The following is a 26,360-nucleotide window of genomic DNA, read 5'->3' on the forward strand; positions in this document are numbered from 1 at the left end:
CTGGACCCTGCCCAGCACCTTGGCCAGGCCTAGTCTGCTGTCTCATTCCTCTCTCCTAGAGAGGCCAAGACTGAGCCCTAATTGCAGGAGAGCAAGATATGATGTTAGGATTGTGGGTCAGGGCTGAGGGGAAAGGCCTTATATTTCCCTAAGAAGCATCCTCAGGTAATTTGGCTCTGTGCTAATGGAAGGGACCTGGTATGTGTCGTCTTCTGGGCAGGGCTGCCAGTGGAAAGATCAGCAGAGTGTGATCTGCAAGCGGGTGGTAACACTGAGAGGTCAGCAGGGTGTGAATGTCATTATCCCCATTACCATATACCTGACCAGGTTATATTGGTACAAAAGGTATCTTTATTGAGGTCTGGGTAAGAATTAGGCACTTGGCCAGAGCAGCAGCTTAAATATGAGGCAAGCACGCAAGGGGTTAGCCATGCCCAGGGCTAGGTTGGGGCAGTGAGGCTACAGGCACAGACCCTCCCCAGACAACCAGAAGTCAGGGAGGGAAGGGGAAGGGGATGCAGAGCAGTCTGGGTCAGAGGTCTGGTGGGCTAGCCCTTGGGGCTGGTCAGGAAGCAGTGGGTGGAGGTCCAGCAGGGAAGGGACAGGGCTCTCTCGCTCCATGTGCCCTTTAGGCCCAGGCCTGAGCCTCTGCTGGGGGCAGCCATGCTGTGGGCCTTCCCAGGCCTTACTTCTTCACCTTTGCATCATAGGTGCCTGCGTTCTTGTAGGCACTCACATAGCCACTGTCATCCAGGATGTCCTGACGCCCAGCAATGCCCTTGCCCTTGCCGCTCTCGTCGAAGCGCTCCTTGTGGGAGCCTGTGTACTTGCTGGTGTCAGTCAGCCGTTCCACAGCACCTCCTGTCTTTGCTTTCTGTTTGGACAGAATTGTTCCTCCAAGGGCACCTGGCATTGGGAAGCCCAGACCGCCACCCCCAGCTGTGATTCCCCATATCCCCCTCAGTGGCCACCCGAGACCAGCAGGGTACTTACGGTGACGCCCACATTGGCTGGTTCCTTGCCTGCCACCAGCTGGCAGATGGCATCGAAGGCTTCCTCCTTACTCTTCCCCTTGAATCGCTTCATTGCCAGCTCTTCTAGAGCCTTCTTGAACTCCTCATAGTTGATAACCCGAGCAGACTTTCCTCTGCAAGGTATGTGGACACCATGAGTTTTCCCCCTTCTCCATGTCTTCCCTGGTTCCAGCCTCCCAGTTCCCCACCTTCTGGGAACATCAGAAGCAAGGACTGCCTGGGGCTCACTTGACTTTGGAGAAGACGATGTCGACATCGGTCCCTGTCACGGCCTTTCCATCAGCCACCTTGCAGTCCTTGCACAGCTTGGCCCAGTTCTTGCCATTCATCTCTTGCCCACTGGCCTTGGGGTCACCGTGGATGGCAAACTTGCGGAAGCTTTCCTCCAGCCCAGCCACATCTGTGCTTGCTGCCATGCTACCCTGTAGAGGGGGGACCCACCTCAGTCACCTCCCAGCCAAGCTGCCCCTCCTCTCCCCAAGGCAGAGAACATCACTGCCTCTACCTCAAAACCTACCAAGGTCTGAGTTATGGGGCACTTATGCCACATACCCTCAGAGTTGGAGATGGAGTTGCCTGGGGAGAGGGGCCAGCACTCAGTGTGTCCCTGGGCCTCAGAGCCCCAAGGAGAAGCCCTGAAAGGTCCTGTCACTTAATTCCAGCCCTGGCTTAGAGTGGAGTTCAGAAGGTGAAATCATGATGCTCACACCAGGCTGGGAACAGAGTGGCACTGTCCAGAAAGACTGTGAGGGCAACAGCTGGGGCCATGGCTTTGTCTGACCCTGGCACAAGGCCTGCTTGGGTGGGAGTGAGGGTGGCAGAGCAGGCACCCCTCCCTGGGAGTTCCGTGCCAAGCTAGGTCAGGGCCAGGCCAGGCTGCTGGTTGGGCAGGTATTTAGTAAGGACAGGGTCTCTGTCAGAGTCATGAGGACCCAGAAGGACCCAGTCCATGCTGAGAAGGGAGCCAGATCATGGGCAGGGGTGCATGCCCTAGGCAGGGGTGCAGCTAGCCCAGCCAGGACCTTGTTACTATTTGCTGTTAAACAAAAACACGAGGGGAGCGGGAGTTTGGGGCTGGCCTGGCCACAGTTTGTGAAGCCTGGAGACAGTTGCTAAGGGAGGGTAGTACTGCTTGGAGAATGTTGCTAAGGGCAGGATGGTGTCAGGGCGGCTCAGGGAGAAGCTCCCAGTGTTGCTGGGCTGGGCTGGGCTAGGGAATGGGCCCACGGGTGGGGCACAGCAGCACTCCCAGTGCCTGGGGCACAACCGTGGCCTCCTGGTCCCTTGCCATCCATTTGGGGCTGTAACCTCCCAGTCTGTAGAGTTTAAGAGGAGCAGGTGATTAGGAGACTAGACTGGGTAGGGGTTGTAGAGTTATCAACCCCCAGAGGCATGTTGGCAACTGCAGGTATGGCCTTGGTCCTGTAATCCTCACACCTATGCCCTACAGTGAAGCACACTTCCCCAGTGTCTACACCTTCAGTCTTCCATGGAAGCCCCTGGCCACACCCTGAGCACTGTCACACCAGTCCACATTCCCACAGCTGAATGCATGTAGCCCTGGCTCTCCACATTCTCAGCCTTATTCCCCCCACCAGACCCTTAACCAGTCTCAGGACTGAGGGCCTGGACCATTTCCTCAGCACCCACGGCCACACATATACTAACAGCCCCGTACAGAAACCCGCCAGTAATACTCTTAGCCCTGCAATAAAGTGTCCCTCCTACACTCCCCACAGCCTCCCTGCAGCCCCTTGCCCACACCTACAGCCCTGCACTGCAGCTATGACGTGTGACACAGCCCAGTACTGAGGCCTCCTTGACCACACCTTCAGACCTCCACTGCAGCTACCCCCGTCCACACACACACCCCAGCCCTGGGACTAAGGCTCCCTATCCACATACCCACAGCCCTTACTGAGCCCCCTAAACAGAGCTTCACAACTCACCCCCTCTCTGTACACTTGTAGCCTCTGACCACATCCTTACACCCACAAGCCTTCTGGCCTCATGCTCAACCCTGCCCTGAAACCCCTCAGTGTCCAAACCCACAGACTTGCATTTCCAGACTCCCAGGTATTACACTGAGAGACCCCATGTTGAGACTCCCCGAACACACCCCAAACCTCCACTGCAGCCTCCTGAACACACCCTAAGTCATGTCCTCAGCAAACAGCTTCTACCTCTGCCTTTTATCTATCCTAAGGCCTCCAGTTACCATAGCCTGGGCCCCTACAGAACTACACCCCCTTCCATTTACCACTGGCCTTAACAATGAAAGCCCCCTCCCAGTGACGATCCTCACTATCCCTAAGTTGCAATTTCTGGGCCTAGGGGTCCCCGCTGTCCCCACATTGTCGCGACTCTATGGACCCACAATCCCAGGTTCACACAGCACTCCTCTTCCCTCTCTCTACACTCCAACCTCCCACTACAGATCCAGAGACGCCACCCAACCGTAAAGTCTCGGGGAGGTTTTGGGGCACAGATGCTTGTCCCAGACTGACTGACAGGATCCTGCATCCAGTGCTCACTCCTGTTATGGGAAGAAGGGATTCTTGGTACCGATTAGGTGGAGCCATGTCACAGGCCATAGTCCCAGGAGTCTGCAGGCCAAGGATGGAGCGGCCACACCCAAGAACTGGGGCCACCCGCGGACTCCCACTGGGACAGCTGGAGTCATCAATCAGCAGGGCAAGGAGGTGGGGGAGGAACGCTTGGGGCCCAGGGCAGGGCCGCTCAGCTGGTGTCCTCAGTTCGGTACCATCTGGGGTTGGGACCCCTTCCAGGGCGCTCCCACCCCACCCTCTTCCTTATTGTGCAGGATACTGATTAGAGTGGTCGGCGCTGTAGTCTCTTACCTTCTACCTCGTGGCTGCTCCTACTGTGCTCCTTCGATGGACAGAAGGACGCAAGAATGGACCGACGGACGCGGGAGACCAAGGCGGCTCCGCAGCTCTGCTCCCTGCCGGCTCCAGGGAGGGACTGCAGCCTGGGCGGTTCCGCCGTATTATCCCCTGTTTCTCGGTCTCCATAGAGACGGCGAGTCCCACCCCCAGGGCTGTCTCGGCGGGAGAATGACCAAGGTCACGCTAGCCCCACCCACCGGACCCCTCCCCCTCTGCGCTCAGCGGGGGCGGAGCTGCTGCGATATCATCATCCCCGCAGCTCGCAGGGCAGCTCCACGGCCTTCACGCCCGTTGGAGACCAGCCCTCCGCAGCTCTGGACGTCCTCGGATGAACCCCTAACGGGAAAAGAGCCTCATCTGGCGCTTTGCCCAAAGTTCAAGGCAGGCCCCCACCTCCATAGGGAAGATGAAGATTCCCAGAGCGGCAACCGAAGGCCGTTTGGGAACAGGAGCAGGAGCCAGAGTGAAGGGGGACCGGGGGGGGGGGGGGGGGGGGGGTGGGCAGAGGGCTGGCAGAGGAGCGAGAAAGCCCTTCCTCTCAATGGCAGTGGGTTCTAGAGCTGGCTTAAGGCCACAGCTCTCCCAATAACGTGTGGCATCCCCCAGGCCACAACTCAAAAGCACTGAGAGCAGGAGGGACCAATGCACTAATCACGAATCCCCAAGCCCACCAACAGTAATCCCAACATCAGGAAGAAGTTTAAAGACTTCTGGGGTCTTCTATTCCCACTCCACCCCGGTGTCGGCCTCACAGTCCCTGCCCCCTCTGCTGCCTCCGGATCCCAAAGCCTGTTTTCCCTTTCAAGTATAAACCCTATTTTCAAGACAAGACAAATAACCTCCTCCAGGCAGCCTTCCAAGACTTTTCACAACGGGGGCCCTGTACCTGAGCACCTTAGGTCCTCGTGTACCTCTCTATATGACAACTTAGGTGGCCACTCAGTGTATGAGGGGGCTCATCCTACCCTCTGCCCCTAGACCGACTGACAATGGTCCAGTTCCAGGAGGGCCTATGGCCCTTGACATTAAGAAGTATGCACTAAGTCCGCAAAAGCATTAAAAAAAAAAAAAAAAGTTTATTGGAGCATCATGGCCGGTTGGGGGGGGAGGGGGTATTGCTGAGTCATGGGAGAAGGGGACCCATCCCGCTGGCCATAGGGGCCCCTAAAGTGCACTCGGTGCGGCAAGGGTGGGGGTGTTGCATAGAGAGTCGGGATGGCCGGTCCTCCTTGGCCCTCCTGCCTCTCCGCCCTGCTAAGGTAGGCCGGTCTCTGGACCGCCCCGCGCCCCGGGCTCGCCGCTGCTTGGGCTCACGAAAACAGCGGGCGCACGCACCTGCAGCGCCAGCCCCGGCTCTCGGCCCCTGCCTCCAGGGGTGGCCAGAGCAGCGCTGCCCAGGCGTGTCTGCGCCACTGGAATCTCATCCATGGACTCTGCTGACGCCGAGTGGTAGGCGCCTGCAGGTCCAGTGGCATGCACTGGGCTGGCGCCCGCGGAATCTGATGATGAGCTGGAGCTGCGACCTGGGCCCCTGGGCCCTGCATGGATGGAGGAAAATGTGAAACTTAGGGCTGTGACACTCTCAGGGCCCTACCTTTCCTTCCCTCGGAGTTCAGGATCTGGTCAGAAAGGGACACTCACCCGACAGCCTGGGCAGCGGCGATTCCCGATCCGAGGTGCCAGAGGTTGGCACCTTATACACACGCCGCTTCCTCTTTTTCTGCAGAGACATGGGGAGCCTGAGTGCCCCTTCTCCAAACCCCACTTCACCCAAAGAAGGAGAGGAGTGGGGCAGGGTAGAGGCTTCTTTCCCATACCCTTCCTCATGGGCCCAGCACAGTCCCCCTCACCTGGGGTCGGATCCGGGGAGGCAGAGTCTCTGGGGAGGAGGGTTGGGGGGGCTCCATTTGGCCTCGGGTGGCAAGGAACTGAGAAAGACTAAGGGGAAGTGGAAGGGTAAGTGCTGGATGCCCATTGTTTCCTCAAATCCCACCCCTCTGGATGTTCTGAAATAAGCCACCCTTCCTAGCACACAGAAAGGGGCATTGATTTGTCCAAGGGCATGCCAGGCTGGACCCAGACCTATACTTTGGCCTTGACCTACCCCTTTTCTCCCACCTTGGATGTCCCTGCCATGCCAATGAGAGATGTTCAGGTGGCACATGCCCAGGTTGCACTCACTTGGCATTCACGGTGGCAGGCCTGGCCTGGCCAGGGGGTTCTGGGCGCACATGGCTGAAGGTCCGCATGTAGAACTCCATCTCCTGGGGAAGGTGGGGGCCAGGGAGGCTGGGACCAGGTGTGGATCCAAGGCCTTCTGGCTCCTGAGCCCACCCCATCCTGTATCCGACACCCCATCCTGTACACAATACCCCACTTCTCACTGGTCTCTGTGGGAGGTCTGGGCACAGAGGTTTCCGACTGTCCTCCAGGCTTCCCAGCTATGCTGGGAAAACCCCTCTGTAGGCTGAGGCTTAAAACACCCATTTCCGGGCCTTACCCCATCCCTACCATCTTCCTCACTTCATCTAGTCAAACTACCTCCTCCAGAGAACCCCCAGCCTCATAGGTCCAATGTACTCAGTCTGCTCTGCCAAGGTGGGTGGTGGGGAAAAGGCTCTCAGAGCAACCCTCTCCTACTTCTTGCTCCTCCCAGGGCTCTAGTCTCCCTGATTGTTTCCCTGGCTGGGAGACTGGCCAGACATTCATACGCTGGGGTGTGCACCTGAGGCTATGTGCATGACTGGATGGGAGCTGAGTCCTCAGGGTACCAGCCACAATCTTAGCTACCTGGGTGGGGGAACTAGTGGGACCATGCGAGGTCTCCCCCACCCCAAAAGAGAAGGCAGTTAAGAGGTGGGAAAAAACAGCACCACAGCCCCCATCTGGGACCAGGCTTATGGGCAAGTTCTGTGTCTACTTTAGTCACTGATCCTCACAGTGACACTGTAGTGGCAGCACCAACCCCTGAAAGTGAGGGGACCTGAAGCCAGAAGGACACAGAAGTGGCCTAAGCCTGCCACCGAGCACAAAGGACGCTCATAAGGACAACAGGTGAGGAGACAAAAGCGAGGAAAAAGCCAACCCTGGTGGGGTGTGGAGGGTACAGGGCAGAGCCAGGATGATGCTGCACCCCTACCGGGGGGGGGGTGCAGGGGGGGCACCGGGACAGCTGTCGCCTGTTGAACAGTTGTTTCCATGGAGACCGAGGCGTCCTGACTAATGCAGAGATGACACTGTAACAGCAACGCCGTCTCTAAAACAAGCCTATGTTTGGGGGCAACGGCTCTAGAGTGGGGCCCCTCCCGCATTCCTGCTCAGGGTGGGGGTGGGGAGGCTGCCTTCAGGGCCCTGGAAGATCTGGGGGATAGAGCCCAGCTGGCCATGGGCTGCCTGCACAGATGCAGAGATTGAAGCCCAGAGTAAGTCTCATGCCCAACCAAGGCCCAGACTAGCCCTTTGTAAAGTAGTGTGGGGGCACCAGCCTCAGGAGAGGAGCACTGGGAAAGAAGCGTTCAGAGGCCAGTCACAAGAACTAGAACCTCAAGGTAATGACTGGGACCTCACGGTAATCTGGCCTCCCCCATCTTTTCTCTTCCCCCAGTATGGACTTGGCACCCCTCCAGGGCCCAGCAAAGAGGGGCAAAGCATTTCTTGGTGCCCCTGGGCTCCAGAAGTAAGGCAGGGTGGGAGGAGCAGCAGTTAGAGGATGGTCCCAGAAGCCTGAGGGGCCAGGGTGGGACAGGAGCCAGGTCCTAGCCAGCTGGGGAAATTTGAGGGTATACCAGGGTATCCCCATTCAAACCCCCTTCCCTTCATCACAGCTGTCCCCAGGATCCTCTCTCAGCTTCAAAATGTGTACATTCCTCCAAAAAACTAAAAACAGAACTACTCTACGACCCAGCAATTGCACTACTGGGCATTTATCCAAGGGATACAAGTGTGCTGTTTCGAAGGGACACATGCACCCCCATGTTTATAGCAGCACTATCAACAATAGCCGAAGTATGGAAAGAGCCCAAATGTCCACTGATGGATGAATGGATAAAGAAGATGTGGTGTGTGTGTGTGTGTATATATATATATATATATATACACACACACACATACATATATACATACAGTGGAGTATTACTCAGCAATCAAAAAGAATGAAATCTTGCCATTTGCAACTCTGTGGATGGAACTGGAGGGTATTATGCTAAGTGAAATTAGTCAGAGAAAGACAAAAATCATATGACTTCACTCATCTGAGGACTTTAAGAGACAAAACAGATGAACATAAGGGAAGGGAAACAAAAATAACATAAAAACAGGGACGGGGACAAAACAGAAGAGACTCATAAATATGGAGAACAAACTGAGGGTTACGGGTGGGGTTGTGGGAGGGGGGATGGGCTAAATGGGTAAGGGGCACTAAGGAATCTACCCCTGAAATCATTGTGGCACTGCATGCTAACTAATTTGGATGTAAACTTTAAAAAATAAAACAAGTTAAAAAAAATTTTTTTTAAATGTATACATTCCTCAAATAGCGTTGATGGAGGGAGGTGGGTAGGGGATGGGCTAAATGGATGATGGGTATTAAGAAGGCACTTATGATTAGCACTGGATGTTGTATGTAAGTGATTAAATTCTATTCCCGAAACCAATATTACACTATATGTTAACTAACTAGAATTTAAATAAAAATTTGACCAAAAAAAAAAAGTGCACATTCCTGAATGGTAAATGGCACTTCTCAGCCTCAGAACTCTCCTCTGTGCAATGGGACAAACACATCCCTCCTCTTCCTGGGGAGGCCTCCCTCGGGTCACATACAGATGGTATTAAATGCCCTTGCTGGCACACCTGACTCCAAAGCCTAGGCAAGCAGTGACAGGGCAGGGGCCTAGATCCCTGTAGTCTAAGCATCTTAGGACCAGTCCTGCCTCAGTGGGTAATGACTATGAAGCTTGAGAAAGTCTCCTGCCTAGGGGATGCCCACTCCGAGGATAGCTGCCACTGCACTTACAAGGGTTCAATGCCAGGCACCAGTGTGTGTACATAGTGGTGTGGCAGGGGGGTCACCACCAAAAGTCAACACTCCCCCCGGGCCTCCCAGGCCCTACCCCTGGCAATGAGAACAGGAGAGGCCGGGTCCCAAGCCTTCTCCCAACCCGCCCACCAGCCTGTGTTTGTGTCTAGTTGCCATGAGGACTTGGGATCCAGAGTTCAGCCCTCCCAGCAAGGCCTGCCTGGGCCCCCTGCCTTCCCAGTCCCTGGGGGCTCCAAGAGCTGGACCACCCCCACCTCCAGCTGCTGACCTCAGGAAGCCATGGGGCGTGGGAATGGGGATAGACTGGTCAGTAGCTGGGCTACAGGGTTCCTGCTTCAGAGTGTAGGGACTTTAACTCTTCGCAGACCCAGCGTTAGGCTCATCTGCAACACGGTTGCAGTTATATTACCTGCCTCATGGGCTCTTTTAAGGATTAAAGAAGGTGATGAGTCTAAGGTCTCAGGGTCACGGGTAGAGAGAATTGACATCTCCATCCTGGTGACCCAGTCGCTGACCCATCTCTCTTCTGCAGCCCCAACCTGCTCGCTTCCAAGCTCCCACATCCCATGCCCTCCAGCACATACTCGGAGCCCAGACAGGCATGTACATGGGGTCGGGAAAACACGGGGCTTCCTCTGGCTGTGCTCACACTTGAGCAAACAGACATGTGTTTAGTACAGGCTTGGCCTTGCCCCTCTTGCCTCCAGGTGCTCCCCTACTCCAACTGTGGTTCCAGGCCTGCTTTCCTTTGCCCTGTCTCATTGCTGCTTGCTGCACAGCCACCATCCCTCCCACACCCAGGCCCCATCTCCCATCCCCTCAGCCCTCTGGGCGACTTCTATACCTGAATGGGCCGCATCTTGGGGGGACATGACTCGAGCTCCCTGTGGGCCCCCTTTGCCTCCTGTGGCAGGCGATGCTGCACGATGTACTCATAGGTGGTGAGCTTGTGCCACACTGAGGGGGTGAGGAGAGGGCTCAGTGCAGTGGAAAGGGGATCCTAGAGTTCAGAAGGTAAGGGAGGGTACCCAGCCCCAGCCTGAAAACTACTGTCCCCATATACACTAATCCATTAAGTGAGACCAGGCCACCATCAAAAGCCAATACTGAAAAAGGAGCATGGCTTCAGGGTTCTACGGCCCAAGTGGTACCTCCCTGCAGGCTAGGGACCCCTATCCACCGCAAGGCAGGTATAGGTATATGTGAGTGGGGGCTGGGGGACTTACTGAGATAAATGTGGAAGCACAGCAGGTGGCCAAGCAGGGCTGTGGAAAGCAGGCCCAGAAGGATGAGTAGGGCAGCCAGGGCTAGGATGGCAGGAGCCTGGGTCTCCACAGGGGCAGCGGGCAGGAACACGAACCACACATCTGTGTGATTCTTCAGGACTGCAAGGCACAGGCAGACTGCTCATCCGGGCTGTGACCAATGACTAGGACAGGCCCAGGGTTGGAAGGTGGAAGTGGGCCTGGAGCCGGGACTGACCTTCAAAGTGGCGATTGGTGCGCAGCCGCATGGGGTTGACAAAGAACTCCACAAAGACATAAGTGGCCACCAGCACGAGGAGCAGGACACCCAGTAAAGCAGATGCCACACTGTGTAGAAAGAGCCTGGGCCCAGCCGTGGGCAGCTGTCAGCACCCAGGTGCTCCAGCTGGATAAGGGCCCAGAACTCAGAAGGGCCCACGGTTGGGAGGGGAGCCAGGCCTCTGACCCCACAGCCCCAACTCCTCACGAAGCCAATGACATTCTGTGGACCCACAGGAGAAAGCCCCCAAACCTTCCCTCAGCAGTCCCAGGTGGCAGCCATCAGGAGCATCACCCTCAGACCAACACATTAATGCACACCAGCGCACAGGTCCACCAAGCACCGCTCCCCCACCCCTGCCCCGCCTCATATGCAAGCTCAGGGTTCCTGGCTCACACTCGGACCCGTGCATCCGCAGGCACCCTTGCGGCCCGTGCCGCGCTCTCACCTGTAGTTCCTCTCGCCCACGCAGTTGTTGAGCCACTTGCAGTGGTGGTCGAAACCGCACACGCACTTGTTGCAGGCGCTGCAGTGCTTGGAGCGAGCGCTCCTGCGGGAGGGGGTGGAGGGGCACAAGGCGGTCGGCTAGCTTTTCCCGCACTTCGCCACCGACCTGGCTGGGGCCACGGAAGACCGGAACGCCGGGCCTGGAACGCGTTACCCACCCCGCACTCCACCGGAACCTGGAAACGGCGACGGGGAGCGCGCACGCCCTCTGGTGGCACTGCGAAGCAGCGCACCCACAGGAGGTCTGGCTTCTGAAGAGCCAGGGTAGGAGGTAGAGGGGTTGGGAGGCATTACACTTAACCGCTATGGGATTGCGCACCTGCGTGATGGTGGTATGAAACGGAAATGGGGCTTCTTTTCCAAGCAAGGACCCCTGCGCCAAGCCAGGAGACGATGCAGGTGTGGCACCAAGGAGCAGAAGAGAGCAAGGCTGCTGGGTCCGGGGCCTGCGTTGCTTTTTCTGACATCTCCATTTTTTGAGTCCCTATTTCCCTGCCAGTCTATGGGAATTTTACTGGCATTCTTCCAGAAAACCTCTGCCAGAAAAAGTCTGTCTAGGCTAACCCAAAGGGAGCCAAAGGAAGAGGAGCAAGCTGACATCTGGGTGAACAGCAGTTTGCTGCAGGGGGTCAGAGGAGGTGAGGCCACATTAGGAATGCAAGCCCAAAGGGGTGTGGGAGAGTGAGCTGCAGCCCTTTCCCCAGAACAGAACAGATTGGGCAGCCATTGCCACAGCATCCACTTAAGAGCAATGCACTGACTGGTGCCTAGTGAAGGAAAGGATGATCAGACACCAAACTCCTCAGTGCCTTAATGCCATTGCCTCTTTCTCTGTCCTGGGGACATACCCCTTCAACAGGCTGTGAACATTAAGATTAGAAATGTAGAGCTAGCCTTGGACCATACCGCCATCCCCAATCCCCTGCCTGAGGCTGGAAGCTCCAGGAGAGTAGGGAGGGACCTAGGGAGGCAGTCCAGAACAGCCAAGGAGGCATGGGCTCTGCAAATTCTGACTGTCCTTCCCACTAGCAGCATGATCTGGAGTAAGTCACTTGGCCTCTCTGGGCTTCAGATTCCTCATGGGTAACTGAGGATAACAGTATGGGCTTGGGGGCCAGGCAGGCTGGATTGTGAATCTAGCTCTGCTACCCAATAGCCATATGACCTCAGCCATAGGTCATATGGGAGCACTGGGCTCCCATATGAGCATTGGGCACTTCCTCTTCTGTGAGGTGAGGTGCTGCCCACCCTGCAGGGTTGTTCATAAGCACTTAGCACATAGTAAGTACTCAAGCATTAGTGCCCCTCCCCGTCCCTATCTGGGAATGCTTGTGAGAGATGGGGGTAGGGGAGTCACTGGCAGAGTCAGTCAGTAGAAAAGTCTGTGGCAGTGCCAAGTGTCTCCTACTGTAACTGTTGGAAATGCCATTCCTCATCTTCTGTTTCCAATCTCCTCCTTCACCCAATTCTCTGTCACTCTGGTGTAAAACACGAGGTTTCTGAGGCATCAGCACAACTATAAAGCCCTGGGCATGCCCCTCTCCGCCTTGAACGTACGCTGGCAGTTCCCTGGGGCACAATCACCACCCACACACACCCTCAGTCCACACTCACTCACACATCTACGTCGCACAAGTTGCAATGCAGGTCTTCAATGACGTGTGCATGTTGGCTGCGGTTGAAAATGGGCAGGGGGCCTGCATAGCTCTTGTCCCTCACATTGGCATCTGCTGGATCGATGGAGACAGCAGTCAGGTGAACCACAAGGTGGCCGGCAAAGATGGCGCCCATGCACTGGCCCAGAAGGTTAAAGACTCACTCCACACTCTGCTGGCTGGAAGCCCCTCTTCCCCACTTCTCAGGGCCAGGTAGCAGCTCTCCACCTCCATATGACTCCCTCATGCAGAGACTCTCTGCCTGCGCCACCTCTTACCTCCAGCCCCACAAGAGCTTCCTTGAAAGACCTCTTCAGCATACCCATGCCCCAGATGGAAGAGAGGAGCCATCTGGTAATGGAGCTCACAAGGCACTGCCTACTGTCGCTGAGTGGCCCAACCACAGGGCCCTGGCCTCACTGCTCCAGTCCTGGCACAGGCCATAGGCTGGTCTGACCTTGGAATCTGATCTGGTTTCAGATTCTAAATGGTGAAATGAGACTGAAAGAGATTATCCTCTAAGGCCCAAGGACCCAAAATATAAGTTCTAAGTTTGTTTCTCTTGCCTTCATAGGAATTTGGATCTGAGAGGGAGGCAGCCATCCTTTCTCAGCAGCTGGACCAGATGGAGAATCACTTGTAGACAGGGTCCAATACACCCACCGCCTCCCTGACTGGAGTCCAGATACTTGGAGCCCTAGGGCTGAGGATTCTGGGATGGCTTGACATATTCAGCACCTGGCCAGGGGCAGCCTGGCTAATTCCTGGGACTGAAACACAGATCATCCAGGACCTATCTGCTCAGTGAGTAGAACAAATGCAGGGGACGAGTATCCTGACAATTTGCTGCAAAGTCTACATTTGTAAAAATTCACCAATAGGTTCCAGACAGCCATCTGCCCTCCCTCCCTCCATCTGTCCTCTTGCTAACCAGGCAGACCTCATATCCTTCCATCATTCATCCCTCCATCAGTCGGCTGCCTAACCTCCTTTTTCCTTCTTCCTCCTCCTCCCAGTGGCCAAATTTCCATACATGTCTGTGTGAGCCAGGCTCTGCCCTAATGTGCTAGACCACAGCTGAACACGAGGACCACAGCCCACAAAGGCCAAACAGCCCTGGCTGTGGGTCAGGCCTTCACTTCTTCCCTGGGTACTCCACAGTCTCCTGACTCTGTTCCTCTGGCCTCAGTGCCCTTGAGCCTGCCCTTCACTTGATCCCAAAGTGAGCACTGAATAGCTTAAATAAAGCCTTGCCTGCTTCAATTTTTACAGTGGCTCTCGATGGCTCTCAAGTTAAAGTTTACTGTTCTGTTCAGTGCCAAGGCTTCTCTTGCTCTGGCTCCTGTCACACCTGACTGATATCACCACCCACTACTCCTCACCATTCCAGCCTCTCTTCAGACACACTGAATGTAGGCAAACATTTAGTTTTCTGCTCCAACACTCCTCCCATACCACTCCCTGGTTCATTCATTTGACTGTTCACTCAGGTCTTTCTCTGCGCCAAGCTCTGAGGGCTATGCCAGGGGCAAGACAGACTTGGGCCCTCGCCCCAAGGAGCCTACAGTCTGACGGGAAACACATATGTTAATCAAATAATGGGTTGATTACAATGAAGGAAGTTCATGGGACCATGTGAATTTACAACTGAGTAACCTCATCTAATCTGAAGGGATCCGGAAAGCTGCTCCGACGAAGCATCATCTCAGCTGAGACTTGGAGAGGAACAGATAATGTAAATAGGAGGGGCTTGGCTGGGTACTGGGACCAAGTAGAGTCCCGGCCAGAGGGGTGGCTGGTGTGTGGTTCCAGCTCAGCTCATTGCTGCCATGCTAGAATAAGGGCACATGCCACCATATTCTAACTTTTCAAAAGGAACTAGAAATCTGGATTTTTATGAGGTCTCATTTTTTAAATGTTGACAAAAAATAAATAATTCTTAAAATACACCTGCTAAAGGAACACTTAAGACTGTCCATTTTGTGTGTTAACTGTCCCCCAATTAAAAAAGAAAATCTGGAGGTACCTGGATGGCTCAGTCAGTTAAGCGTCTGACTTCAGCTCAGGTCATGATCTCACAGTTCCTTGAGTTTGAGCCCCACATTGGGCTCTCTGATGTCAGCGTGGAGCCTGCTTCGGATCTGTCTCCCTCTCTCTGCCTCTCCCTCACTCGTGTGTGTGCACGCTCCTTCTCTGTCTCTCAAAAATAAATAAACATTAAAAAAATTTTTTAATAAAAAAGAAAATCTGGTGGCAGCTGGGTGGCTCAGTTGGTTGAGTGTGTGACTCTTGATCTTGGGGTCGTGAGTTCAAGCCACACTCTGGGCATAGAGCCTACTTTAAAAAAGAAAAGAAAAGAAAATCTGTAGGCCAAACAGGCCTGTGGGCTGCCAGTTCTGGACTTCTTATTTAGCTGGGTGTTTGGGTAGGGAGAAAGTCAAGAGCCTTCCAGCCAAGAGACCAGTGGTGTCAGAGGAAATAATGTAAGAGGCTGGGGAGATGGACAGAACCCAGAACATGAAGAGTCCTGAGGATCTTGAACATCATTTCTTAAGACAGGAAGAAGCCATTATGGAATGTTAAGCTGGGGAGCAACTTTATCAGATTTGGATTTTGAAAGGGCAATCTGCTGCAGGAACACGGGTGGACACAGATGGATTGGCCCAAGAGTGTGTGGGGGGAGGCCTATTTGGAAACAAAACAGTCATCTAGGTAAGAGGGGCAGATGGCAGTGGGGAGGAATGAGGGCAAGCTTGGATAGCTATTTAGGAGCTAACATCCACAGAACTTGATGACTGACTGGATATAGATGATGAAGGAAAGGGGCAGAGCCAAGAGTACCCAGAGAGGTGACCACAGAGGAGGATGGACACATAGCAGATCCGCATCTGAGCCCACGGTGGTGTTGGTCTAGACAGCCCTCCTCCTACACCCATAATCTGTTGTATGGCTCCTGCCCTCATACCTACCATGTGATGATCTCTAATCTACAAGGCTTTCCCCCAGCAGCAGGCTGAGCACCCCAGGGCTGGGGGCCTGTCTTACTCATCTTTGCAACGGTAGGTCCCAGGCCACTTCCAGGCCCCAAGTAGATACTTGCTACACACCATTACCCTACCTCATTCCTCAGGGGCCCTGAGGAAGTTTTCATAAGGAAGGTGGCTTTGATGGAAGGAAGGAGAAGCATACAGGCCTAGAAGTGGGAGTGCCAATCCTGGTGGCTCTGTGAGCCTCCACGTTGCCCAAAGGAATCAATGTGGAGAGGACAAAACCCTTAAATCGTCCCACTGCCTCAGAGTCAGGTTGCCTGAGCAGCCCTTCTTGTCTCAGTGGGTATCAGCTGTGTGACCTCGGGAAGTCGTTTAAACTCTCCGAGCCCTGACTTCTTCATTAGTAAAGTGGGGAGAACACCTTCCTTATAGATTATTACGAGGATTGAATGATAGAATCCACATACAGGGCTTGGCACAGTGCCGGGCACATATACATGCTCAACAGATGTTACTCTTGTTTACTGTCTTTGCTCTGACTGTACTCACTGCAACCACGTGGTTATGAATCTGGCTTCCCAGGTACCCTGGTGGTAGAATCCCAGACAGTCCTGAGTGAGGGGCATGCCCATTCCAGATCATGGGAGGAATATTTCACAAACCACTCTACTTAAGAGCACTAAGGCCTAAGTCCTGTTGGTCCCCTCAGGGAAAGGCCAGGGTTCCATTTACACAGCTGATGACTAGGCCCTGGGTCCTAGTGAACCAGGAAGCCCCCCAGCGATATTGCTGGTGTCTGAGGACAACAACCTTCTCTACAGTCCTTCTCCACATGTTTGTCCTTGTCACTCACCAGCCAAGGGCTCTGTGGTTTCCCAAGAAAGCACACTCACACTTCTGGCTCACATATTCTGGTGCTCACACACACACCCTCGGTGCTCCTTTCCTCTGCGAAGCAGGCAGGACTCCTGTCAGACAGAGGAGGAGGCTGAGAACCGGGGAGCCGGCCGAAGCTGCTCAGCCTTGTCTGACCCCTGAAGGGCTGAGCTGTGACCAACCTCGGCTGCTGACACTACGCCCGGAGCTTTCAAGTTAATCTCTGCTAACCTCCTTTAGCCCACCCTTGCCCTTCTCCCCCAGGAAGCCCAAGAAATCATTTTCATGAAGAACACACATGAGGGCACCCTCTTCTGGGCACCTCCGGACAGGGGCACATAGCCACCTGTTGCACCCCAATCTCCCAGCCTTGCAGCCACGTCCTCGGCTCCTGGGGGTTGTGGCCAAGGCTGGGGGAGTCATACCACTGGGCTCAGGCAAGTTTGTGTTTGTCACTGTTCCCACGAGTTTCCAGGGCATCTCTATCCCTCCTCTTGTCAACTCAGCCTCACACTAAGAGTCTGGTTTACAAAACCAATGAGCTCCTAAACAGTCCTGGGTACAGCATAATTATCTGACTGTACATAAAACCACATTTTAAATATACCAGGAAACTTACTATGTAAAAGAATTCTACCATGACTCTTTTTGAAAAGTGAAAGATTCTTTTGTAAATGGAATAATTACTCTCTATCCCTTGTTGAGCTCTGGGCACAATTAACATTAAGGCTCTCTTCTGTGATCACTCTTGCGGTATCTCGGCTGACAAGGTTCCTAGCTGTGTGGGCTTTAAATGCTCCAAGGTACATTAGGTCCATCTGCTCACCCCATCAGGCAGAGGGGTCAGATGGGGATTGGAAACCAGGCAGGGAGGCAGCTGGTGCTCCTGGGCAGAGAGGGGGCCTGCCTGCACTCTGTGGGGCTCTGGAGCCCAGCTTCAGGCCTCTGCCATGTTCCTCCATCCACTGCCCCAGTTCTTCCATGTACTAGCCCCACACTTTCCCAAGGATACAGCATAGCCAGTGGGCACCCAGTGGTGAGGCAGGAGGGGAACAAGGACCCCGAAGCCAATCACAGCGAAGAAGAGGTACAGCAGCCAAGCCACAATCTGGAGCGGGTGAGGGGGCCAGCTCCACCCATTCCGGCGGGACCGCTGGCCCTGCAGCTCCAGGGAGGGTCTGCTGGCCTGTGCAGGCGCTGTCCACACACTCTTCTCAGGGGCTGTCTTGTTGGAGGGCTTGTTGCAGACGTTCATCTCCAGAGGAAGGAAAAGTAGAGAAAGCATTAGCCTAAGGAGGCCCGGGCTGGAGCCCAGAGCCCCATGTGGAGAGCAGGCCGGGATGTGAAGTCATCTCCCAGCTACTCTGCAGAAGAACTGGGGCCCTAGCATGATGAAGACAGGCCATGGGGGAAGGTGGTAGTGGAGTGTTTCTCAAAGCCCCAGAGCAAGCTCTGGCCCCAGCCCTGGCCAGGACAAGATAGGAGGGTCCAGGGTTTATTCAGAACACAGTGTGGCTGCCTGTTACTCAAAGTGCTGTCTCCACAGCCATCAAAGTTAAACCCAGTAAGACATGTTCTCATCTGGTAACAATATCAGGCTGGGGCCAGAGCAATGAGAACACATGCTGATTCTGTTAGTCACCTCTGTCCTGAGGCCCAAATGCAAGTGTCAGAAAGGGCCCCCTTACTCTTTGCTAGAGGAAACATGGACTAGGGGTGCTCAGAAGGGGGTCTGGTGTCTGCCCCTGGGCTAGCACGTAATCCCTTTAGGAGAGAGGCTGGGAACAGCGGGGATGGGGCGTGGGGGAGCCCTTAAACCATCTCCCCTGTGCCTCAGACTTCTTGGCTGGGGAGGGGCCAGCATGCAAGAGAAGGAAGGATCCCCCCTTGCTTCCTTCCAGCAGCAAAAAAGACCATGTTTCTCTAGGTAAATTTGGGCCTAGTGCACTGAGAAGAGACGAGTGGGCTGATGGCCTTTGACTCACTTGAGAGCTCGCTCAGAGAAGGGTGGGCCTCCTCCACAGCCAGACCACCAGGTGGCAGCACTCCCCCACCCCCGTCCCACCATCCTTTAGTCTAAGACCTGGCCTAGAGGCCAAAATCACATGCAAGGCAGGCAGGGTGTGCTGTCATTACTGGAGGAAGAGCCCCACCTCCAGAATCTTCTGGGCCTGAGGGAGGACTAGCTCCTGGGCAGGCAGCGCCACACCTGGGGAGACAGGCCAACTCAGAGCTCTTGGTGGGATGGCCAGGAATAAGGGACAAAACCCTGGCAGCTGGACTCTCCTTTCGGGAGCCCATGCCTGTGGGCCAAGGAGTCTGACTATATCAGAAAGTACAGCAGACCCCCCTCAGCACATCTGCCCGGAACACCTTCCTCACATCTTGGCCCAACAAAATGTGATTTGGCCTTCAGTGCCCACTTTAAGCATCACCAATCCAGGAAGCTTTCCCTGATGCCCCAAACAGAGTCAGGGGGCCCTCATGCTCAGTCTTTCATGGGCAAGTCACTTTGCCACTTGGAACCCTGTGTCATCCCCACATCTGCTCCCTGTTATGCCAATTTTCCCTAAGGGTAGCAACTGTACTGTGATTCACTTACCCCTGCTCCCCACATGCCCTTCCCCAAGCACCCAAAACATACCTTGTACATAGTAGGTGCTCAGTAAATGTTTGCTGACTTGAAATCATCTGAAATAAAGGGAAATGTGGGTGCGATAAATGGTGTGGAATCCTGGTCCACCCAGAGCCATCTGGCCCACTCTGCCCTGCCTTCGATCTGCACAGCCACCATGCAGAGACATACCTCTTGCCCAGCTCCCCCTGCCACTGGCTATTATTACCCTGACTGCCGGACATTCACACTTAGCCACTGCTTCATCCCACCTGAGGCTCAGAGCCTCCTGTAAGCCAAGCCCGCCATATTCATCTCTGAGCAGCCTCAAAGCTAAATGGGATGACCTTAGTTTTCTCCCAGGGACTCAATTGGAATCCCCTGGTCATTTGCTTTGTCTTCAAAAAGAAACAGTGAGGAGTGAAAAAAGAGCCCCAGCTTTGGAGGTAACAGATTTAGGTTCAAGTCCTGGCTCTGCACTTACTAGCTGAGTGGCTTGTTTCTTCATTTGAAAAATGGGGGTAGGGATGGCTACCTAGTGCTGTGCATAGATCAGCAACACTGTAAGTAAAGCCCTGACACATAAATGCTTCGTAAATGATAGATATTATAATTACCCTTAAAATAGCCCTCTGGGTTCTCCTGATCTCTCCAAAGGAAGGCTGCTGCATCTGATATTTTACAAGGTTAATTTCCAAAGTAATGGGATTGGTTGAAGCTGCTTTTTTTTTTTTTCAACGTTTTATTTTTATTTTTGGGACAGAGAGAGACAGAGCATGAACGGGGGAGGGGCAGAGAGAGAGGGAGACACAGAATCGGAAACAGGCTCCAGGCTCTGAGCCATCAGCCCAGAGCCCGACGCGGGGCTCGAACTCACGGACTGCGAGATCGTGACCTGGCTGAAGTCGGACGCTTAACCGACCGCGCCACCCAGGCGCCCCTGAAGCTGCTTTCTTAAACCAGTGGTCCCAAGGAACATGTTGTCATAAGAGCTGGGCCACTGGATGGTCATTCTAACCGTCTCACCTTTGATCAAAGTGACAATGGTAATTAAAAAAAAAAAAAAAAAAGCAGGTACCACTTTATTTTCAATGTCCCCAGAGGTAGCAAATCTGTCCTTGATTTTTGGGAATTCAAAGGTCTTTAGGTGAAGCCCTGTAAATACAGTTGAGGTGGGTGGTTCTGCTCAGGGGCAAATCCCTGTGGCTTGCACATCCGTTCTCCAGTGACACCATCACCAGGGAAACTCCTTTGAAGGGAACCCATGAATTAGGATCCTTAAATTCTAGCTTTCCTTTTGCCATCTTCACACCTGTGCAGCCCTACACCTTGAGGAAGTTTTTAAAGAAAGCAGCAGAGGCATATGACTGACATGTCCCCACTGCTCAGAGTGGCAGTGGTCGCAGGCACCCCCAGTGCTGCTGTCTCCCCAATATCTGAAGTGGGAGGACTCATCATCTGAGGCCTGGGGGTGGCTCTGTCTCCAAACCCGGGGACAACTGGCCCAGGGAGGTGCCCCTCATGTGAGACAGAGGGCAGGGGAATGGTGCTATTGGGTGAGTCCTGTACAGCAGTAGCAGCACCCCAGAGCAGACACCCAAGCTGGCCAGGAGGCATGCCACCTGCCCGGAAAACCTGGGCCAGCCAGCTCTTACCTGATGACGTTTTCCCTTGTGGGGTTGGTGGCTACAAATTCTTTTGGCCCAAAACGCTTTGATTAAAAGGGCTGGGAGGTAGGAGAGAATCCAAGATAGGGCCTCAGGCAGGGATGGGACCAAGCACTGTCATCAGACCCCGGAACTTCTCTGGCTTTTCCTTCCCTCTTGGCACTTCTCTAGAAGACCAGAATGAAAGACGCATGGCTCTGCTCCCGGACAGCTTGGCCAGCCTGTGCATTTACACCTTGGCCCAGTCAGCACTTTTGGGGCCCAGCCCCCTGTGTGGACTAAAGATATAAACACAGATGAGACCAGGCTCCTGCCCTCAGGGCCTTGCTTTCGGGGGGCCCAGACAGACATGAAGGCAGTGGGTGAATGGGTCATACAAGGGTGAGCCATTCAGAGTGACAGAACACAGGGTGCATGGAGGGGGGATCTAGAGAAGGAGATGAGCCCTGAGGAGCTGAAGGGTCAGATCCCATGGGGCTTAGGAGGCCAGGCAAGGAAGTCTGGCTACTATTGAAAGAGCCACAAGGAGTCATAAGAAGTTTAAAGCAGGGGAATGACACAAAGGTGGTGGGTGTTTTAGAAAGCTTTCTTCTAGTCCAGTAGGGAAGAGGGCACGAGCAAGAGGGGAAAGGTGACACAACAGCAGGCTGGCCCAGGGAGGGCAGCAGCCCAGCAGCCTTGTGCTTTGGGAAGAATTGGCCAGAAGATGGAGGCCAAGCCCACAAGGTCCCCTAAACCACCAATGCCTCCAGCTGCATCTCTGGTGGGCTGAGAGGTATGTGTGCCTTGGTAGAAGTTTCTTCATGTACCTTCTGCTGCCACAGAACAAACCACAGAGTTAAACTGGTGGAGATGGAGACAAGAGTGACGAGGTCCCAAGGAGTGTTAGGGCCAAAAGTCGCCACCTTTGGGTAAAGGTCACCTTGGGTAAGCCAAGGACCCACCTGGCTTCTGAGGTGGGCTAGAGGGGCTGTATAGCCCCCTCCCTTGTCCCGATAAGATAAAGGTCATTGCCAAGATGACACTAATCTCTTCCTGTTAACATTCCTATGCTAAAACCCTAAAATAGCATTTTCAAAAGAAAGTTAGGCTACCTTACTTTATGTGCCTAATTTAAATGAGGGAAGTCAACATTTCAAGTTCTCATTATGAACTGTAGAATAGTTCTATGACTGATCCACTTCCCTCTTGCCCACCTCTGCTCCCACCAAAAAAGTATTTAGGAATGTTTCCTAAGATTTATGAATGGCGTTGTCAAAACAACCAGACCAAAGTGAAAAATACTAGCCCTGGAGAGGCTGTGGGCACCCCTGTGTTCCTGAAAAATGTTTGAGGATTTCAGAAAAGAATCAATTTCATTACTAAAGAGGCTTTTTAGGAGGAGGCCACTGACCTGGCAGGGTAGAATGATGGGGTTAGAGAAGAAGAGACAGGGCTCTTAGAGGGGGATTGAGGGCCTGGGGACCTGAGCCACCAAGGGAGAGAGGCAGGTTGGAGCTAGGCAAGAGCACAAGGCCTGGAAACAGATCCTGGCTCTGGTTCCTGCACTGCCACTCACAGATTGGGTAACCCGGAGGCAAATTTCAGAGGCAACTCTTTGGGTGTCTTCTTTACTCAGCTTTTTAAAAAGTTAGCTGGGGGGTGCCTGTCTGGCTCAATCACTAGAGCATGCAACTCTTGGGTCTCGGGGTTATGAGTTCAAGCCCACTTAAAAAAAAAAAAAAAAAAAAAGGTAGCTGGAAGGCAATTTGGCAATGTCTACCAAACTTTAGAACACATATACCCTTGGGCCCAGTCATTCCATTTCTAGGTATTTATCTTATACATATAGTCACAAAGTACACAAAGATTCACAGCAGTCTTGTTTGCAATAATAAAAAACAAAAAACAATATAAACAAACTATGGCACAGTCACACAATGAAATGCTATACAATATCAAAACAATGAGGGATGAAATGACCTTCGATACACAGTGAAGTGAAAAAGCAAGATGTGGGCAGTTGTAGAACATGCTATATCAAGTAAGTGAAAACAAACAGGGATGGGTATGTTCCAATTTGCATAGATTCTCTCTGGAAAGAAATGCAAAAAGGCAAACACAGGGACAGCCTCTGGGAAGATCTAGTGGCTGCAGTGAAAGAGACTTGCTTTTACTGTGCAGTGTTTGAAATTTTTTTACCATATGCATCAATGCTTTTGAAAAAAAGAAAGTGTCAGATAAATAATTAAGGGGTGTCACCTCTTACCCTCCTGGCCCACTGGGCTGCCACGTAGACCAAATGTGCTTGTGGGCTCCAGAGCCCTGTACCACACCTGACAAACAAGGAAATCCCACCTAACTACCATGCAAAAAGAGTGCTCAGTTTTATTTCGGTGCTTCCTCACTCCTCGAAAGCAACTCTGAATCATTCCACTGCAGAGCTGTGAGGAAGAACCACAGAGCTCCCTATGAGCTGTTGGGAGTCTTGTCAAAGTTGGAATCAGACCTCTGGGCAGCACAAGAGGAGTTGCTGGGCAGGACCCTGTTCCAGTGCTCAGCCAAAAGTCAGCTCAGCTTCCTGTGACTCCAGAACCCAAAGGGAAGGTGCATGCAACAGGATGGTTTTGCTCACAACCATCTTTTCTGTTTGCTAAGAAAAGCTAGAGGATTTACAGGAATTATTTTCTATGGATATTTCTTTTGCTTTCTTGCAGGGCTTGAACTCATGACCCTGAGATCAAGACCTTAGCTGAGATCAAGAGTCATACACTTAACCGACTGAGCCATTCTGGCACCCGTCTATGGATATTTCTAAACAACTTTTCCTTGCATCTGCTTTTAAAATAATTTTCACTAAGGGTGCTTGGGTGGCTCAGTCAGTTTTGGCTCGGGTTGTGATCTCATAGTTCGTGGGTTCAAACCCCATGTGGGCTCTGTGCTGACAGCATGGAGCCTGCTTGGGATTCTCTCTCTCTCTCTCTCTCTCTCTCTCTCTCCTCCCCCAAGCTTGCTTGCTCGCTCTCTCTCTCAAGATAAATAAATAAACTTAAATTTTTTTAAATAAAATAATTTTCACTAAGATTTAACAGATGTCCAATTTAAACCTAAACAGAGGCTGGGAAAAAAAAATGCTGCATGGTACATACTGTTTTACAGTGCAAAAAAAGTCATTTATAAAAGAAGTTTTGGGCAAATACTTTATTAAAATTCCCTCCAGGTACCAGAGAAGTCTCTGGCCTTAAAATTCTGGGAAGTGGCTCCAGTTTGACTAAGATATGCACCTCACAACAATGCCCAGAAAATAAATTGGAACTTCAAGCTGTTCTCATAGACCCGTCCAGTCACTGGCCTCAGATGTGGCTGGGCTCTTCACATAAACAACACACAGAAGTCTGATGCTAGAGCAAGAAAACCCTGAAATCTCACTCATTCCTGAGTTGATGTGGTGTGCAAACATTTTCTGTGCCATTCTCCTCCTGAAGCAACCAGTGCAACTGTTTGGGATTCAGGTTTAGCCAGGGAAAGGGGACAAGAAGGAAGGAGTAACAATGGAGCGAAAAAGGCCAATGAGAGGAGCCAACGGTTGTTGATTTTAACCAGGAAATCAACTCACATGATTGTAGGAGCAAGCCTGGAGGAACACCCACCAAGAAACAGTCGTTAAGAGCAAAGTTGTGATAAAACAAAGTAAGAAAAACAAAAGAAAAAAAAAAAAAAACTAAGCACCAATGTTGCTTTTATTGCAACTCATGGTGATTATCCGTTTACAAACCCATCTTCCATGGTGAACTCCACAAAAGCAAAGACCACCCCACACCTATCTCTAAATCCAGCTTTCCTTCAAAAAAAGAAATTAAACCATCTGTTACCATCTCTGCTGCCATCACCCTATTCCAACCCTCCATCATTGCTCCCCTGTAGCAATGTAGTTTCAGTAATAATGGCCATTTGGAGGGAACTTTTTCTGTGCCAGGAACTACTTTAACAGAATGCACTTATAAGCCCTCACAACTCTCTGAGATAGGTAGGTCCTGTCATTTCAAACTGTTCCCAAAGACCTCCTCTGTCATTGGTCTCGGATGGACTGGTCTCTCACTTTCTCTTTCATAAACAACATGCAGAATAACACCCCCCTTTCACAGATGAAGACACTGAGGCTCAGAGAGACTAAGTTCTTCTAGGAGACACAGTTAGACTGGCAGAATTATGATGGCCCTCGAATGACTTGCTGGTGTGCCCTGTCATAAGGACACTGCCCACAGCAGCCAGAGGAAGGTGAGCTTTTCAAAACTTCAAATTCATCAAAACTTTTCAATGGTTTCCTCCTGCTTCTAGGACAAAGTTGAAACCTCCATCGCATCCTTCAATGCTCCCCTCATCCTTTCTGTTCCTTAATAGTACTTTGCTGCCTTTGCATTTGCTTTTCCCTCTTCCAGAAACACCCTTCCCCTACTTACAATTCTGGTTCCTTTCAACCTTCGGGTGTTAGCTTCAAAGTCACCTTTTATAGGAGACCCTGCCAGAACACCACCCCCGCCCCCTCCATGACGTCACCAGAGTACTTATCTCGAGCGAAAATCACACAGTCGTCTATCTGGAGCCTGCCCACCCCACCCCCCTTAATATTCTGTGGGTTCTGGAGATCGTGCCGTTTCCTGGAGTCCTCAGTGACCCCGTCCCTGGCACACAGTATTGAGAATACTGTGTATATTGAGTACCTGCTCAATGCAGATATGTGAACCTGATGAATACTAGAAGGAAGCCCCGCGTTCTGCCCTGTCCCTTGAAGCCCAGGCCGCGGGCTCCAGGCCAAGGTGAGCGCAGAGCACAGCCGGGCGGCTGCAGCCACAACCCCGTGGCTCGTGCCAGGTTTCGAGGTGAGAACCGCGGTGGGGGCTACTCACCTGCGCGTCGCGTCGACCGAGCCAGATCGGCCCTGCCAAGGTCACCCGGTAGTTCAGCCCCCGCGCCGGGCCGTCCACCCTCCCACGGTGGCTGCACTTCAGACCCTCACAACGGAGATGGTCCTCGGGACCAGGCGGTGGCGCAGCCCGGAGCGGGGCCCCATCCCGGGCCGCGCGACGGAGGCCGGGCGGGCAAGTCCTCGGGCACCGGCTGGAGCGGGCTGGCTGTACAGCCCCGCCAGGCCAGGCCGAGGCGGGATGGAACTCTTCAGGAGCTGGGCCCGTTCCCCTGGCAACGGCGCGGGCTACGGCGCCCCACAGCGGCCAAACCGCGCTGCGTCACTTCGCGCCGGCACCAAGGTTCGGGGCGGGGCTCATCAGGGACCCCTGGGATCCCTGGAACCCGAGCCTCTGCGTTCCCCGTTCCCTTTCAACTATTGTCCTCGAAAACCCACTTTCCCCCACCCTCACTCCACAGCTGTCTTCTCGAAATCGTAACTTGTCCCAAACGTGCCCCCCTTCAGTTTCTCCCTGAGACTACCACTGTCGGGGAGACCCCCCAGTCAGCCTGCACACTTTAATGAGTATGTGCTGGGCACTGGGCATACCATGGGGAACACGAGATCCCTACCCCTCAGGGAGATTACAGGCTAAGGGAAA

The 26,360-nt window shown here is 53.2% G+C and overlaps 3 protein-coding genes across 18 annotated transcripts in view; 1 reads left to right on the forward strand and 2 right to left on the reverse strand.

Moving 5' to 3' along the window:
• Positions 1–5,036, forward strand: part of LRRC36 (leucine rich repeat containing 36) — a 59,083-nt gene extending 54,047 nt beyond the window's left edge. For 8 of the 10 annotated variants that reach the window (XM_045443064.1, XM_045443071.1, XM_045443072.1 and 5 more), the window contains one exon: positions 3,857–5,036. In XM_045443064.1, coding sequence (XP_045299020.1) covers positions 3,857–3,870 — 14 coding nt within the window. In that variant the 3' untranslated portion in view covers positions 3,871–5,036. The remainder of the gene's footprint in view (positions 1–3,856) is intronic. The other 2 variants (XM_045443065.1, XM_045443069.1) reach the window with 1 other exon arrangement.
• Positions 334–4,008, reverse strand: TPPP3 (tubulin polymerization promoting protein family member 3). Its single transcript, XM_045443143.1, has 4 exons — positions 3,896–4,008; positions 1,263–1,456; positions 994–1,147; positions 334–874 (listed from the first exon to the last, which is right to left on the reverse strand). The coding sequence occupies exons 2-4, from the start codon at positions 1,448–1,450 to the stop codon at positions 686–688; spliced, it is 531 nt and encodes a 176-aa protein (XP_045299099.1). The 5' UTR covers positions 1,451–1,456; positions 3,896–4,008; the 3' UTR covers positions 334–685.
• Positions 5,005–26,000, reverse strand: ZDHHC1 (zinc finger DHHC-type containing 1). Of its 7 annotated transcripts, none has more exons than XM_045443101.1 (12): positions 25,701–25,990; positions 19,178–19,224; positions 17,546–17,788; positions 12,631–12,806; positions 10,954–11,055; positions 10,464–10,588; positions 10,208–10,384; positions 9,826–9,938; positions 6,125–6,207; positions 5,794–5,881; positions 5,585–5,663; positions 5,005–5,481 (listed from the first exon to the last, which is right to left on the reverse strand). In XM_045443101.1, exons 2-12 carry the CDS (start codon positions 19,184–19,186, stop codon positions 5,198–5,200), a joined length of 1,479 nt encoding a protein of 492 aa, XP_045299057.1. In that variant the 5' UTR covers positions 19,187–19,224; positions 25,701–25,990; the 3' UTR covers positions 5,005–5,197. The 7 variants fall into 7 exon arrangements, with proteins under 7 accessions (XP_045299057.1, XP_045299058.1, XP_045299059.1 ...); XM_045443102.1 differs by having other exon boundaries at positions 10,208–10,366; positions 25,701–25,988; XM_045443103.1 differs by lacking the exon at positions 5,794–5,881 and having other exon boundaries at positions 25,701–25,996.
• Positions 26,001–26,360: the final 360 nt, after the last annotated feature.

The sequence above is a fragment of the Leopardus geoffroyi genome, chromosome E2, assembly GCF_018350155.1.
Source record: "Leopardus geoffroyi isolate Oge1 chromosome E2, O.geoffroyi_Oge1_pat1.0, whole genome shotgun sequence".
Taxonomy (NCBI): domain Eukaryota; kingdom Metazoa; phylum Chordata; class Mammalia; order Carnivora; family Felidae; genus Leopardus; species Leopardus geoffroyi.